At 46.3% G+C, this 14645-nt stretch overlaps 1 protein-coding gene across 1 annotated transcript in view; it reads right to left on the reverse strand.

The window, feature by feature from the left end:
• Positions 1 to 1598: 1598 nt before the first annotated feature.
• Positions 1599 to 14645, reverse strand: part of Rhce (Rh blood group CcEe antigens) — a 33851-nt gene continuing 20804 nt past the window's right edge. The window contains exons 5-10 of the mRNA XM_048443176.3: positions 12677 to 12843; positions 11618 to 11755; positions 6935 to 7062; positions 4598 to 4677; positions 3122 to 3195; positions 1599 to 1824 (exon numbers count right to left, since the gene is read on the reverse strand). Of these exons, the coding sequence (XP_048299133.1) occupies positions 1798 to 1824; positions 3122 to 3195; positions 4598 to 4677; positions 6935 to 7062; positions 11618 to 11755; positions 12677 to 12843 (614 nt within the window). The 3' untranslated portion in view covers positions 1599 to 1797. The remainder of the gene's footprint in view (positions 1825 to 3121; positions 3196 to 4597; positions 4678 to 6934; positions 7063 to 11617; positions 11756 to 12676; positions 12844 to 14645) is intronic.

Raw genomic sequence — 14645 nt, forward strand, 5'->3', positions numbered from 1 at the left:
TTCAGTGGTCAGAGTTTTTTTTTCTCTTTATACCATGGATATGGTTTGTGTAGTTCTACCAGGATATCCTGCAGCTTCCTTATCGTGTAAATTAAGATAACCTGTGAAAATGGTTCACGACTCTCTTGAACCAGAAGACCCTTCAAAGTGTGTAAGAGAGTCAGATCTGTGTTCACACTAAGAGCACCTGTACTGCCCGACCGTTGGGTATGTGAAAGGTAGTGCCTTTCACATGTGGTATGTGCCGTCCTGGCAGTAAGATGGGAGGATTGGTAGGGGTGCCCAGGAGTGAGGGGCTGGATATAGTCAGCGGCCCAGACTTTCTACTGTGCTTACTTAAAAACAGAGTACTGCAGAACTCCAGGGTTGGGTTGTCTATTCTTGAGTCATTTGAGATTTCCAGGAGAAATGAGCACCCAAGACGCACCGACTTACATGGTTAACTTGCACGGCAGCTCCCCAACCAATGGGGATGCCCCTTGCTGAGAAGGACAAAACTCCCTGGAGCCAGGAGAGGAGGCCGCACAGAGAATGACAGCCCAGAAGACACCAGAGAAACAAAACCTTGCGGCACAGGAAGACATTCCGCGAAATAAATACATACTTGAAATAAATAGAAGCAGAAGTAAAGGAGAAACTGGCAGTCGTTTCAGCATGAGTGGGGCTTGCTGGCCTGCCCAAGAGCGGAGTGTCCTGGAGAAGCCGAGTAACAGCACCCAGCCAGCTGTAACACAGGGTCCTGATGTCAAGACTTGACACTCTTAGGTGACAATTTCTAGGACTTGACAGTCTCTGGCTCAGGTGACAATTTGTTTTGTTTTTGATTTTTTGAGATAGGATTTTCTGCGGAGCCTTAGCTGTCCTTGGCTGTCCTGGAACTCTCTGTAGACCAGGCTGGCCTCGAACTCACAAAGATCCACCTTCCTCTGCATCTCTAGTGCTGGGATTAAAGGTGTGTGCCACCACTACCTGTCTGACAATTTGTTTTGATAATGACTTGAATCCTGTGTTTCATTTTACCTCTCAACAGCTAACCTAAATTCAGTGCACCCCAGGGTTGGTTAGCACTACACGGGCCAGCTGCCAGAGACGCTAATAGTCTGTCCTTCACTGTTACTGTTGGCCTCACAGCACCCCCACCCCCCAGCTCCCACCTCACATAATATGGTACAGATTCTTCGGAGCAGAGCTTGAAGTCTTGGACTTCATCGGGCTGCAACAATTGCCCAGTGGGAGCCATGATCGGTGTCATAGATGGCTTAGATGTGTGGACTCTTCCACACCCACTAGCCATGGGTCCGAATGATGTCATCTTGTCAGGACACAAAAGACTGCTTTGGTGTCACCCTCCATGACACCACAAATCTGCAGATGATGGATTTGAGTCCGCTTAGGAACTTGAGAGCATGCACCCTCACCCCATAACCAGCTCCACAGCACAGTCTGGGGGATGCTGAGGACTTTGTAAAACTGCTGGGTCCAAAGCCTGTGGTCACCAGGTTCTTCGTTTCCGTATTGCCCATTACTTCCTGTGCTGCTGTAGCCAGCAGTTAACCACCTGGGTGGCGGCTTCATTAAGTGTGAAAAGAATGAAACAGTTGTCGACAGAATGGACCAGAACTTTAATGAGGTGTCTGCAGCCAACAGTATTGACGGTATCTGTCATGAAACCAGACATATTGTTTAAACTTAAATCACCACTTGGAAGACTTCCTTGTAACACATATGTTACCAACACGAATGGAACGCACAGAGAGGGACAGCTCCACGCTCAGCCTCATTCTCAGATGTTTTTGCTTAAAATCCAACAGCCAAATGAGGGAACTGTCAAGGCAAAGCAGACATTTTATTTCGTTGGTTTTGGAGACAGTTTGTGTTAGCTCTGGCTATCCTGGAACTCACTATGTAGAGTAGGCCGGGATTAAAGGCATGCACTACCACACCCAGCTGTCGCTTTTAGAATCTTCAGTTGGGAGAGATCTTAGATCTATATTTCTCTTTCTCTGTTTTTTGTTTGTTTTTGGGGGGTCTATGTGTGTGGGGAGGTGTGTTAAATTATTTTTAATTTTTAATTCTTTAAAAAAAATCATTCAGGCAGTGATGGCGCACGCCTTTAATTCCAGTACTCGGGAGGCAGAGGCAGGAGGATCTCTGAGTTGAGGCGAGCCTGGTCTACAGGGTTTCTCTGTGTAACTGCCCCGACTATCCTAGGACTCCCAGTTAAAGGTGGTGTACCACCACTGCCTGGCTCAAAAGAAAATTTTAACTTATTTGTTTGGAGGATTTACTTGCTGGTATGTCTGTACCATGCACATGCCTGGCTCCTGCAGAGGCCGTAAGTGACCATCCCATCCCTAGAATTGGAGTTACAAATGGCTGCCATGTAGGTTCTGGACATCAAAACCAGGTCCTCTGGAAGAACACCAGTGCTCTTAACCACTGAGCCATCCCTCCAGGCCCTATTTGTTTCTACTCATGTATACTCGTGTGTGCGTGTTTGTCTGTTTATGCGCTACATGTGTGCAGTGTGTGGAGAGGTCAGATTCGCTGTAAGAGCAGCAAATCTCTTCCCCACTCCAACCCTTTTTTTGTATTTTGAGGCAGAGTCTGGCTATGTAGCCAGAGCTATCCCTGAACCTACCATCCTCCATTGGGATCACAGGCTGGACCACCACACCCAGCTTCATGTAGCTTTTTACATTTTTTTTTTAATACCTCTAGTGGCAGGGACTCACTACTACAGAAACAATAGCGTGTTCCATTTTGGCTTTTTCTGTGTGGTGCTTATATGACTTCAGGAGCCACAGGCAGCTCCTGGTCCGTTTTCCTACAGGAAATAAGTGAGACAGTCACATGGTGACATCGGTGTCTGGAGACAGTTCTCCAGCAGAGGCCCGCTACACATTTGGAGCCAAACATACCCATTTGTATCCCTCTGTGCCCTTGACTGGTTCTGCCATTTTGGACAAGTGACTTAATCTCCAATGGGCCTCCATTTCCTTATCTTTAATCTTGGGACACCTGAAGGGGTGTCCTCTGATCTTGAACACACACATGTGAACACACACACTATAAATAAATAAAAAATAAATCTATCCTGTTAAGAACCTAAAAATCTTACCTCCCAGAAGGCCTGATCATCAAAGTACTTGCTGGCGTGGGGAGCCCTCCATATTTTGACATTTAGGAGCCAACCTTAAATAAATGGCAAGTGTTAATATAGAGAGCTCATTGTTACCTCAAGATCACTGAAACAAGCCGGGCAGTGGTTGCGCACGCCTTTAATCCCAGCACTGAAGGCTGAGACAGGCAGATCTCTGTGAGTTCTAGGCCAGCCTAGTCTACAGAGTGAGTTCTAGCACAGCCAGGGCTAGACAGAGAAACCCTGTCTTGAAAAACAAAACAAATCACTAAATCTCCCCTCCCTGTAATCTTCAGTAGACAAAGGGAAGTTCAGTGGGTCCTGGTGGCTCCATTCATCCTATAGGTGTCTCCTAAGAAACCAGGACGGCAAGAGTTCCCAGCAGGACTGTCATACCCAGCAGTATCCAGTGGGTGTGACTCTGACACCCTTCTCCCTGGCACAGCTGAGGAGGTGGCACAGGAGCCACCATGGGGAGCGAAGCCCTTGCTGTCCACAGCAGTCAGAAGAGGCTGTTGGATCCCTGGACCTGAAGTTAGGGATGGTTGTGAGGCTGTGAGCACCATGTCCATACTGGGAATTGAACCTGGGTCCTCTGCAAGTGTAGCCAGTGCTCTTGACTGCTGAGCCTTCTCTCCAGCCCTCTGGGTTGTTTTTAGTCACCAGTTCCTGGATGTGGTGATGAGGAACAAAGGGAAGGCCTACTGGTCTCCACTCTCACAGTGCGAGCTGTGTTCCCTCTGTGCTCCTTTCACTCCAGCAAAACACAACAAAAATCTCCCCAGAAAGCCTGGCATGGTGACAGTTGTCTTCCCAATGTTTAGGACACTAAGGCAAAGCTGGGTGCAGTCACTCCCCCTGAGCTCAAGGACGCCACCAGCCCCACTGGAAAACTCCAGGGAGGGTCCCACCTTCTCAGGCCTCATTGGCAGCAGGTGGCCTCCGGAGGCCTTTCTAGCTCCGAAATTTTATGCTTCTTGGATTTTGTGTTGGGTCTTTTGTTGTGGGGTAGGGTGGTGTCAGGGACTCAGTGTGGAGCTCTGGCTGACCTTTGAACTCACTGTGTAGACCAGGCTGGCCTTGAATTTGGAGACTGCGTGCCATCGCCTCTTGATTGCTGAGATTATAGGAATGACCCACTACTCTGAGCTGATTCTTTGATTTTTTAAAAGCAGCACTTGAGGGTCTGGAGGGATGGCTCAGCAGTTAAGAGCACTTGGCTGTTCTTCCAGAGGTCTTGAGTTCAATTCCCAGCAACCACATGGTGACTCACAACCATCTGTAATGAGATCTGGTGCTCTCTTCTGGCCTGCAGGCACACATGCAGGCAGAACACAGTATACATAATAAACAAGCAAACAAATTTTAAACGTTTGAGCAGTCTGCCTTATAAGGGGTGAGTTCCTGAGGAAGAAGCTAGGTATGTACATGTGTACCACATGGTACTGCACTGACCTGTTAGGAGTCCAGACACCATTCCCACCGCCAGAGCAAAGCTGAGAGCCCCAAAGTCTATGATCATCTGGTTGGTAATCCTAGAATGGACAAAGCAGAGAGACCACTCACAAATCAGGCTGTAGGTATGAGGACAAACATGACAGATGGCATTAGTAGTGACACGGCCCTTCCCAAGTGTCCTTTTCCCAGCCACCATACTTTCTTATAGTGCTATGCAGATGTAGTTGGGTAGGCATGTTGAAATCCCCAGACTCTGTGTTTCAGCCCAAGCCTGACCTACACTGGCTCTTCAGTGTAATCCTACAGTCAGAGGTATTGAACAACTGAGCCTTTCCCCCCCTCAGATCTCATTATGTGGTACACACTACCTATACCAGGTAGAAGATGACTTTGAACTCTTGATCCTCCTGCCTCCACCTTCCAAGTTCTGGGACTCCAGATGAACGCTACCTCACCCAGTTTTTATGCTTGAGAATGGAAAACAATCTACCGGCTGAGCCTGCCTGGAACTCACAGAAATCCGCCTGTCTCTGACTCCCAAGTGCTGGGATTAAAGACCTACACCACCATGCCTCGCTTACCCTGTCTAAAATTTAATAATTAAAAAAAATTTCTGTTCAACACAATACCCACCAAAATCCTAGCAAAATTCTTCAAAGACCTTGAAAGACCGGTACTCAACTTCATATGGAAAAGCAAAAAACCCAGGACAGCCAAAACAATCCTGTACAATAAAAGAACTTCTGGAGGCATCACAATCCCTGACTTCAAATTCTACTGCAGAGCTACAGTACTGAAAACAGCCTGTTATTGGCATAAGAACAGACAGGAGGACCAATGGAACTGAATAGAAGACCCGGATATCAATCCACACATTTTTGAACATCTGATTTTTGACAAGTAAGCAAAAAACATCAAATGGAAAAAAGAAAGCATATTTAACAAGTGGTGTTGGCATAACTGAATATCAACATGTAGAAGAATGAACATAGACCCATATCTATCACCATGCACAAAACTCAAATCCAAATGGATCAAAGACCTCAACATAAAGCCAGCCACACTGAACCTTACAGAAGAGAAAGTGGGAAGTACACTTGAAGGCATTGGCACAAGGAACCACTTCCTAAATAGAACCCCAGCAGCACAGACACTGAGAAAAACAATTAATAAATGGGACCTCCTGAAACTGAAAAGCTTCTGTAAAGCAAAGGACATGGTCAACAAAACAAAATGACAACCTACAGAAAGGGAAAAGATCTTCACTAACCCCACATCGGTCAGAGGTCTGATCTCCAAAATATACAAAGAACTCAAGAAATTGGACACCAAAAGATCACATAATCCAATAAAAAAAATGAAGTACAGACCTAAACAGAGAACTCTCAACAGAGAAATCTAAAATGGCTGAAAGACACTTAAGGAAATGCTCAACATCCTTAGTCATCAGAGAAATACAAATCAAAACGACTCTGAGATTCCATCTTACACCTATAAGAATGGCCAGGATCTAAAACACTGATGACAACTTATATTGGAGAGGTTGTGGGGAAAGGGGAACACTTCTACATTGCTGGTGGGAATGCAAGCTGGTACAACCCCTTTGGATGTCAGTGTGGCGATTTCTTAGAAAATTAGGAAACAACCTTCCTCAAGACCCAGTAATACCACTTTTGGGTATATACCCAAAGGATGCTCAATTGTGCCACAAGGACACATGCTCAACTATGTTCATAGCAGCTTTGTTTGTCATAGCCAGAACCTGGAAACAACTTAAATGCCCCTTGATCGAAGAATGGATAAAAAAAAAAAAAGTGGTACATTTACACAATGGAGTACTACACAGCAGAAAAAAAATAATGACAGCTTGAATTTTGCAGGAAAATGGATGGAGCTAGAAAACATAAAATAATGTGAGGTAACCCAGACACAGAAAGACAATTATCACATGTACTCACTCATAGGTGGTTTTTAAACATAAATCAAAGAAAACCAGCCTACAAAACACAATCCCAGAGAACTTAGACAACAATGAGGTCACTAAGAGAGACTTACATAGATCTAATCTACATGGGAAGTAGAAAGTATAAAAAGACAAGATCTCCTGAGTAAATTGGGAGCATGGGGACCTTGTGGGGGATTGAAGGGGGGAGGGGAGAGGCAGGGAGGGTAGCAGAGAAAAATGTAGAGCCCAATAAATTATCAATAAAAATGTTTTAAAAATATTAAAAATTTTCTGAATTAGTTGGCTCTGGATAAATGTCCTCCCAAGTTGGATGAAAGTTAAGGGGAGAGGCCAAGGCACCCACTGAACTATGTGGTAGTTGTACCCACTGGGATATACTGTAGTTGTTCATATGTGTCAGCAGAATGTAGGTGACTGCTCCGAGCAGACCGGGCAAACCGAAGGTATAATGGATCCCACCAGGCTTCTGGATCTGCAGCATGTGGTTCAAACACACCTAGGGACAAAGTGATGTTATAAGTACATCTATACATAAGACCCGCTGGGCAGTGGTGGCACGCACACACACCTTTAATCCCAACACTTGGGAAGCTGAGGCAGGCAGATCTCTGTGAGTTCGAGGCTGGTCTGGTCTACAGAGTGACTTCCAGGACAGCTAGGACGGTTACACAAAGAAATCCTGTCTGGAAAAATAAGCAACAACAACAAAGTAAGACCCATAGTTTCTCCCAATTCTTCTACAGGTCCTTGACATCAGGACCACCAAAGAGTGGAGGCTCACCTAAAGATGCCCTAAAGGTACATTCACATCCTCCAACCCCACACGCCCCGGAAACATTTAAAATGCCAAGAAGAGGGGCTTGGAGAGATGACTCAACAGTTAGGAGCACCGGCTACTCTTCTAGAGGAGGTCAATGTAATCCCAGTACCCGGCACCCTTCTTTGGAAGCCTCCTCCCCTGAGCCCACAAAACCTTGACCCCTCTCCAGGAAAGGTCAAGACCACTCCCATAGGCTATTTAAACTGCCTCCCAGAGAATAAAAATAAAAGAGGTCTTCCCCTTCCTCTTTGGTGGTTGTGTTGGCTTTCTGTTACCCCCCTCTGGGCCATCCAATTAAATTCAATTAAATCCAATTAAGTCCAATTAAATCTGGATATCTTTTAATTTGGTCTGACTGGGATTATTTGCATCGACGGAGAGGCTCGTTTTTTTTTGGGAATATTTCCTAACAGTCCTTCAGAATTTGGGGTTCAGTTCTGAGGACCCACATGGCGGCACAGAACATCTGTAATCCCAATTTTAGGGAATCTGGCCTCAGCATGCTGCACATGGTGCACAAATGTATATTCAGGGAAAACACGCATGTGAATAAAAATAAAACCTTTATTTTAAAATGCTCAGAAAGACTGTAGATGTAGACTGAACAGAGAATGCTTACCTAGAAGATGCCAAGGCCTGGTTTCCTTCCTCTGGCATGCACATGCACTCGCGCATGCTCATGCGCTCACGCATGCTCACATGTAAAGGATTTAGAGGACTGGGATTCTGCAATTCTGACTAACTTCCCAGGGATGTTTCACAGCTGGAATGTGATAGGGCCCACAAGCTCATGGGGTTGAACACCTCCTGCCTCACCCCCTTCCGTGGATGGTCCTGTTCTAGGAAATTGTAGAACCTTTTAGGAGGAGACAGCTGGTGGAAGTGTTTGTATTCAGGCATCTATACTGCCGGCCCTTGGGGTCCTGACAGGATGTATCCTTAGCTGCTGCCACTAAGAGCGCCCCTGTGCACATTCACTATGTTCACTTTTAAAAGTCAATTTAGAAAAAAAAAAAAAAAGTAAATTTAGCCTTGCCCACCTCCTATCTCCCTCCCTCCTCCTTCCCAGGCCAGTCTACCCTCCACCGCTCCCCCTTTTCCCATTCGTTCCCCCAATTAAAAAATCCTCCACATGAGCTCTGTTGCAAGGCGTCTTTCTTTCTCTTTTTCAATAATAATAGGAAGTAAGTTCCTGGGGGTTGGACCTTAAGGTTACAAGCCTCCTCCATTTCCAAGCTTTCAACTTCGTGGTCCACTGAAGCGTGAACAAACAGCAGCTACCAACCCCTGAAGCCAGCGAGCTGCTGGCGGCCACGCTTTCCCATCGTAATGGATGGTGTCCCCGCAACCCAGGAGCCCAAATAAACCCTTCCCCTTAAGTTGTTTCTTGGTGGTTTTTGGTCACAGCGCCAAGGAAAGTAGTCACCATTCCTGATGCTTCCTGGGTCACATTCTGAGTAAAAGGGCCCGACACAGATTCCATTCCCATTTAAGGCTGATAATCCTGTGTTGGGACCGGGGGACCATCCTCTGTGCCGTAGGGTGTTGAGCAACATCCTGGCTTCTAACTTCCACAGCCCAGCAGCATGCTGAGCAAGAATGTCGCTAGTCACCCATAAATGCCATCCATCCGCAAGACAACAAGGAGACAAGAAATCAGACAGACGGCATCTATCCACGTGGCACAGACTGTCCCACGGTCCCTCCGCTTCTGCCCTCATTAGGCCTGAGGAGACACCTAGGGAGCTTCCTCGGGTTCCTTCTCTCCTTACAGCCCCCACCGTCTCCGGAGAGAACATCCAGACACCTGGTTATCCCAGAAGCTCTGCCCAGCACTTCCCACCTCTCCATGCTGATCTCAACAAGGTCTGGCGAACGCAACCACGATCTTTCTGTTTCTTGGCTGGGTCACACACTCTTCTCACTGAGGGTTTGAAGGCACTGACCATGTCTGGGATTCATTTCCAAATTTGTCTGGCTAATCCGACCCTGTCTGGGATTCATTTCCCTATTTGCCTGGCTAATCCGACATACTGTCTTCTGCTGATCTCAGGCGTCATTCCCTCTGCAAGTATTAGCTTCTACTCTGACCAGACCTAGGCTAGCTTAGGGGCCCTTCTGCTTTTTATTGACGTGTTTATCTGAAGCAGAACAAGGGCTAAAGCATGTTTGGTAACTGGAGGAATGACTTAGCAGTTAAGAGCACTGACTGTTCTTTCAGGGGACCAGGGTTCAATTCCTAGCACCCAGGAGGCAGCTCACAACTGTCTGTATCTCTAAGATCTGACACCCTTACACATACATGCAGACAAAACACCAATGCAAAAATTTAAAAATAAAGTTTTTGGGTTTTTTGTTGTTGTTTTTTGTTTTTCTCTTCAGCATGTTTGGTGAATGATTGAATGAATGAATTGATAAACAAATGAGTTATCTTCAAAATAGCAGAGCCACCCTGCCCTGGTGAAAGAGTCAAAGGAAGGACTGAAAAGATGGCTGGCTCAACGGCTGGGAGCACTGGCTGCTCTTCCAGAGGACCTGGGTTCAATTCCCAACACCTACATAGCAGCTCACAACTGTCTATAATACCAGATCCAGAGGAACTTACACCCTCATACAAATATACATGCAGGCAAAATGCCAATGCAATGCACATAAAATAAATAAATCTTGGGCTGGAGAGATGGCTCAGAGGTTAAGAGAACTGACTGCTGTTCTGGAGGTCCTGAGTTCAATTCCCAGCAACCACATGATGGCTCACACCCATCTATAATGAGATCTGGTGCCCAGAACACTATATACATAATAAATAAATAAATAAATCTTTAAAAGAAAAAGAGTCTAGGGAACTGAGGCACCAAGACATCAAGGGGCTGTGCTGGGCAGCTTTACATCAACTTGACACAAGTTGGTGTCATTTTGTAAGAGAGGACCTCAGGTGAGAAATTGCTCCCCACCCCCAGACTGGCTTGGGGCAAGCTTTTCAGACCATTTGCTTGACTGATGATCGATGTGAGAGGGTCCAGCTTACTGAGGTTCGTACCACCCTTGGGTGGTCCTGGGTTCTATAAGCAAGCCATGGGGAGCAAGCCAGTAAGCAGCACCCATCCATAGCCTCTATATCAGCTCCTGCCTCAAATTCCTGCCCTGACTTCTCTGGATGATGGACTACCTACCACCTGTAAGATGAAATAAACCCTCCTCCCAGATCGCTTTTGGTCTTGCTGTTTTATCACAGCGATAGAAAGAATCACTCAGACAGGGCTTGAGTCCAATGGGAGCATGTCACCTTCCGACACTCTCTTTGTTGTCTAACAACTGCTTTCATCTTGGGGTTTCAAAGCCAAAAGAGATAAGAGACATGTGTTCCCTCTGCAGATGAAAAGCAGAGAGGCTTAGCTAGGATCAAATCCAACTGCTGGTAAACTCTTCCTTGAGTTGAAGCTGAGTATCCAGATTCAGCCTACAAAAGTCTGCCGCCTGGGCTGGGAGAGGGCTCAGTGGAAAAGGGGCTTGCTGTCAAGCCTGACGATCTGAGTTCAATTCCCAGGATCCATATGGTAGAAGTGGAGAACAGATTTGTTCAAGTTGTCCTCTGACTTCTACTATATGCACAGTAAACAAACAAACAAACAAATAAATGCCATTTAACCTTTTTTTTTTAAAGATTAAAATGATGGACAGAAATGCCTCTGGGCCTGCTCTGCGTGTCAGATAAAGTTTTATCTGAGAATAGAGGCGACTTCGAACCTGCATTGACACAGGTGTCTTCCCTGAATGTCCTACCTAGCTTAGTCATTAATGTATGTGGGCTTTGTACCTGCCTCAGGTTCCCATGTGACCCACCCAGTGACCCAGATACTACTGGTCTGAGGCAAAGTAGAGATTAGTAGTTATGGTGGTTTGAAAGAAAATGGCCCCCAAAGGGAGTGGCACTATTGGGAGGTGTGGCTTTGTTGGAGGAAGTGTGTCACTGTAGGGGTGGGCTTTGAGGTTCCCCAAGCTCAGGCAGGATACCACCCAGTGTCTCAGTCAACTTCTTGTTGCCTGCAAGATATCGGACTCTCAGCTGCTCCTCCAGCCTGCATGCCAGCCTGCTCCCCTCCATGGTTAGAATGACTGAACCTCTGAAAACTGTGAGCAAGCCACCCTAATAAATGCTTCCTTTATAAGAGTCACCACAATCATGGTGTCTCTTCACAGAGATAAAGTCCAAGAGTAGCTGCCCACTTACCGGCAGGCACTTGGCTCCCCCAATGGAGATCAACCCCGCTGTGAGGCCCAACACCATGGCAATCCAGGGAGAAGTGATCAGGAAACTCGGGGCGCCCACAGCCACGCCTCCCGCCAGCACTGCATTGTGGATGTGAACCTGCAAAGCAACAGCTTGTGGGTAGGTGAAGTAAGCCCAGGGAGGGCTCTCTTGCCCACAGTCATTAGCCTTCAGCAGGCCGCCTCCTAATGGCCTCGCTGGCTCACAGGTCGTGAAGCCATTCCTTCCCGTCCATTGGCCAGGTAACGCTCATCCACAGGCTCCCTCGAGCTCAGGGATTAGCCCTTCTGACTGGGCATCCTGGCCCCTCCTTACTACACACCCTTGAGCACTTAACAGGGTTAAGCACTTAACAGAGCTGTCTCAAACCCCTCCCCCCCAAGAAAGACTCAAAGTCTAAAAACTAGTGGTATTTTAAAAACTGAATTCTTAAAACATGTTTCCTTTTCGTTATTTGTTGTTTTGTTTTGTTGGTTTTTATAGACAGGGTTTTTCTGTGTAGCTTTAGAGCCTGTCCTGGAATTCACTCTGTAGACCAGGCTGGCCTCAAACACAGAGATCTGCTTGCCTCTGGCTCCCAAATGCTGGGATTAAAGGTGTGCACCACCACCTTCTTCTTGAAGGAAGAAAGGTTGACTAGCTTTATCCCAGTTTGTTCTGCTCATGGTATATTGGCTTCAACAACTAGCAGAAATGGGGTCTGTGTGATAGCAACATTGATTTAAACACACGTGCGCGCACACACACCAGCCTCCAGAAAGCCTGTCCAGTCTCTGGTACCCTGATATTCCCTACATGGCAAACAAGGAAGAGTCCATCACAGAGCCTGGCCCTGTGGGAGAGCCATCGACACGTGTGTTAGACACAGACACACACCCAGAGCCTGGCCCTGTGGGTCAGCCATCGACACGTGTGTTAAGCATAAATGGATACCCAGAGCCTGGCCCTGTGGGACAGCCATCAATACGTGTGTTAGGCACAAAGAGACACTTGTAGCCCAGGAGGCAGCCTCTTCCTCACCATGTTGATCTTCCCCTGGGGGTGACTCAGGGCTGACATGGAGGTAGCTGTTACTGCGCTGACAGCAAGGGCATAGTAGGTGTTGAGCACAGCGGTCTTCTTCTCATTTTGGCATTCCAGCAGAGCAGAGTTGAAACTGGGCCAGAAGATCCACAGGAGGAGGGTGCCTGGAGGGCAGAGAAGGCCATTAGCCAGAAGAGCACTGCTTCTGAAACCACTCTCTTCCAGGACATCAGAGGAACGGCCTGGAGCTAGCAAGCAAGCCTGGTCACCTTCCAGGGGTGTCTAAACAGTCACCTCTCCCCTCTCCCGTCTGAAGTCTCAGTTTGGTAGGAAGCAGACGACACATTTCCAGACGAGGAATATAAGGCCCAGTGTGTTCAGATCTCTACACATGCCAGGCCTCAACTCTGCTTTTTGATGGCCAAATGCTTCCTTTTAAAATGCAAAGCAGAGGGTGGAGAGATGGCTCAGTGGTTAGAGCTCTGGCTGCTCTTGCAATGGACCTGGGTTGGATCCAGCACCCATGGTGGCTCACAGCTATCTGTAAACCCAGTTCTAGGGGATCCAAAAGGCATACACATAGTAAACAAACATGTATACAGGCAAAACAGTCACACACAAATCTAAAAAATAATTTTTTCAAGGCAGAATTTCTCTGTGTAGTTCTGGTTATCCTAGAATTTACTCTAGACTAGGCAGGCCTCGAACTCACAGAGATCCACCCGCCTCTACCTCCTGAGTGCTGGGATTAGAGGCATGCGCCACCACTGCTTGGCCTACTCCCTATATTTTTAAAAAGTACTATCTTTTAAAAAATATTTTATGTGTGTGAGTGTTTTGCCTACATATATGTATGCACACACTTGCAAGCCTGATGCCTTCAGAGACAAAGGATCATCAGAACCAGAGTTATAGGTGGTTTGAACCACCATGTGGGTGCTGGGAGCAGAACCCAGGTCCCCTGCAAGAGCAACCAGTGCTTTAACCACTCCACCTCTCCAGCTCCTCCCTATGTTCCTTTATCTTAATTCTCACTTTTAGTCACAGGGTTTCCTTTCCCACATGCTTCCTTTCTGTTAGAGACAAAAATAAGATAAACTCATTTAAAGTCTAATGTAAGGGCCAGAGAGGTTACTCAGTGGTTAAGAGCACTGATGGCTCTGCCAGAGGACCCGGGGTTCAATTCCCAGCACCCACATGGCAGCTCACAACTATCTGCAATTCCAGTTCCATGGTAAAACACCAATGCACATAAAATAAATAAATAAATGTAGTCTAATGTAAAGAGCCTCTCTGAACTTTCAATCCTCCTGGCTCTGCTTTCCAAGTGCTATAGTCCAGGGGTACACCACCACACCCAAGTCTCCACTGAATTATTATTAGTATTTTGATTTTTAAAAATTTTTTAAAGCTTTATTTATTTATTTTGCATACAGTGTTCTGTCTGTATGTATGCCTGCAGGCCAGAAGAGGGTGCAAGATTTCATTACAGATGGTTGTGAGCCACCATGTGGTTGCTGGGAATTGAACTCAGGACCTCTGGAAGAATAGCCAGTGCTCTTAACCTCTGAGCCATCTCTCCAGCCCTATTTTGATTTTTTGAGACAGGATTTCTCAAATGTAACAGTCCTGGCTGTCCTGGAACTCACTCTGTAGACCAGACTGGCCTCCCACAAGGAAATTCAACTGCCTCTGCCTCTGAGTGCTGGGATTAAAGGCCTCTGCCACCACTGCCCAGCTCCACCAAATATTATTGAAGAGAAGTCCCTAAAAGGAGAGGCTTACTCCAAAGCTACATAAACTCAATAACATTATATATAAACTATATGGTATTTAAATATATGTTTTATAGTTGATATATAACATATAGTGTATATATACAATAACATGGTTCACATATATAACAATATAGTTTATATGTAACATTATTATAATATATATATAGTCTATAGGCTATATATAAAGC

The sequence above is a fragment of the Myodes glareolus genome, chromosome 6, assembly GCF_982192425.1.
Source record: "Myodes glareolus chromosome 6, mMyoGla1.1, whole genome shotgun sequence".
In the NCBI taxonomy this organism is placed as follows: domain Eukaryota; kingdom Metazoa; phylum Chordata; class Mammalia; order Rodentia; family Cricetidae; genus Myodes; species Myodes glareolus.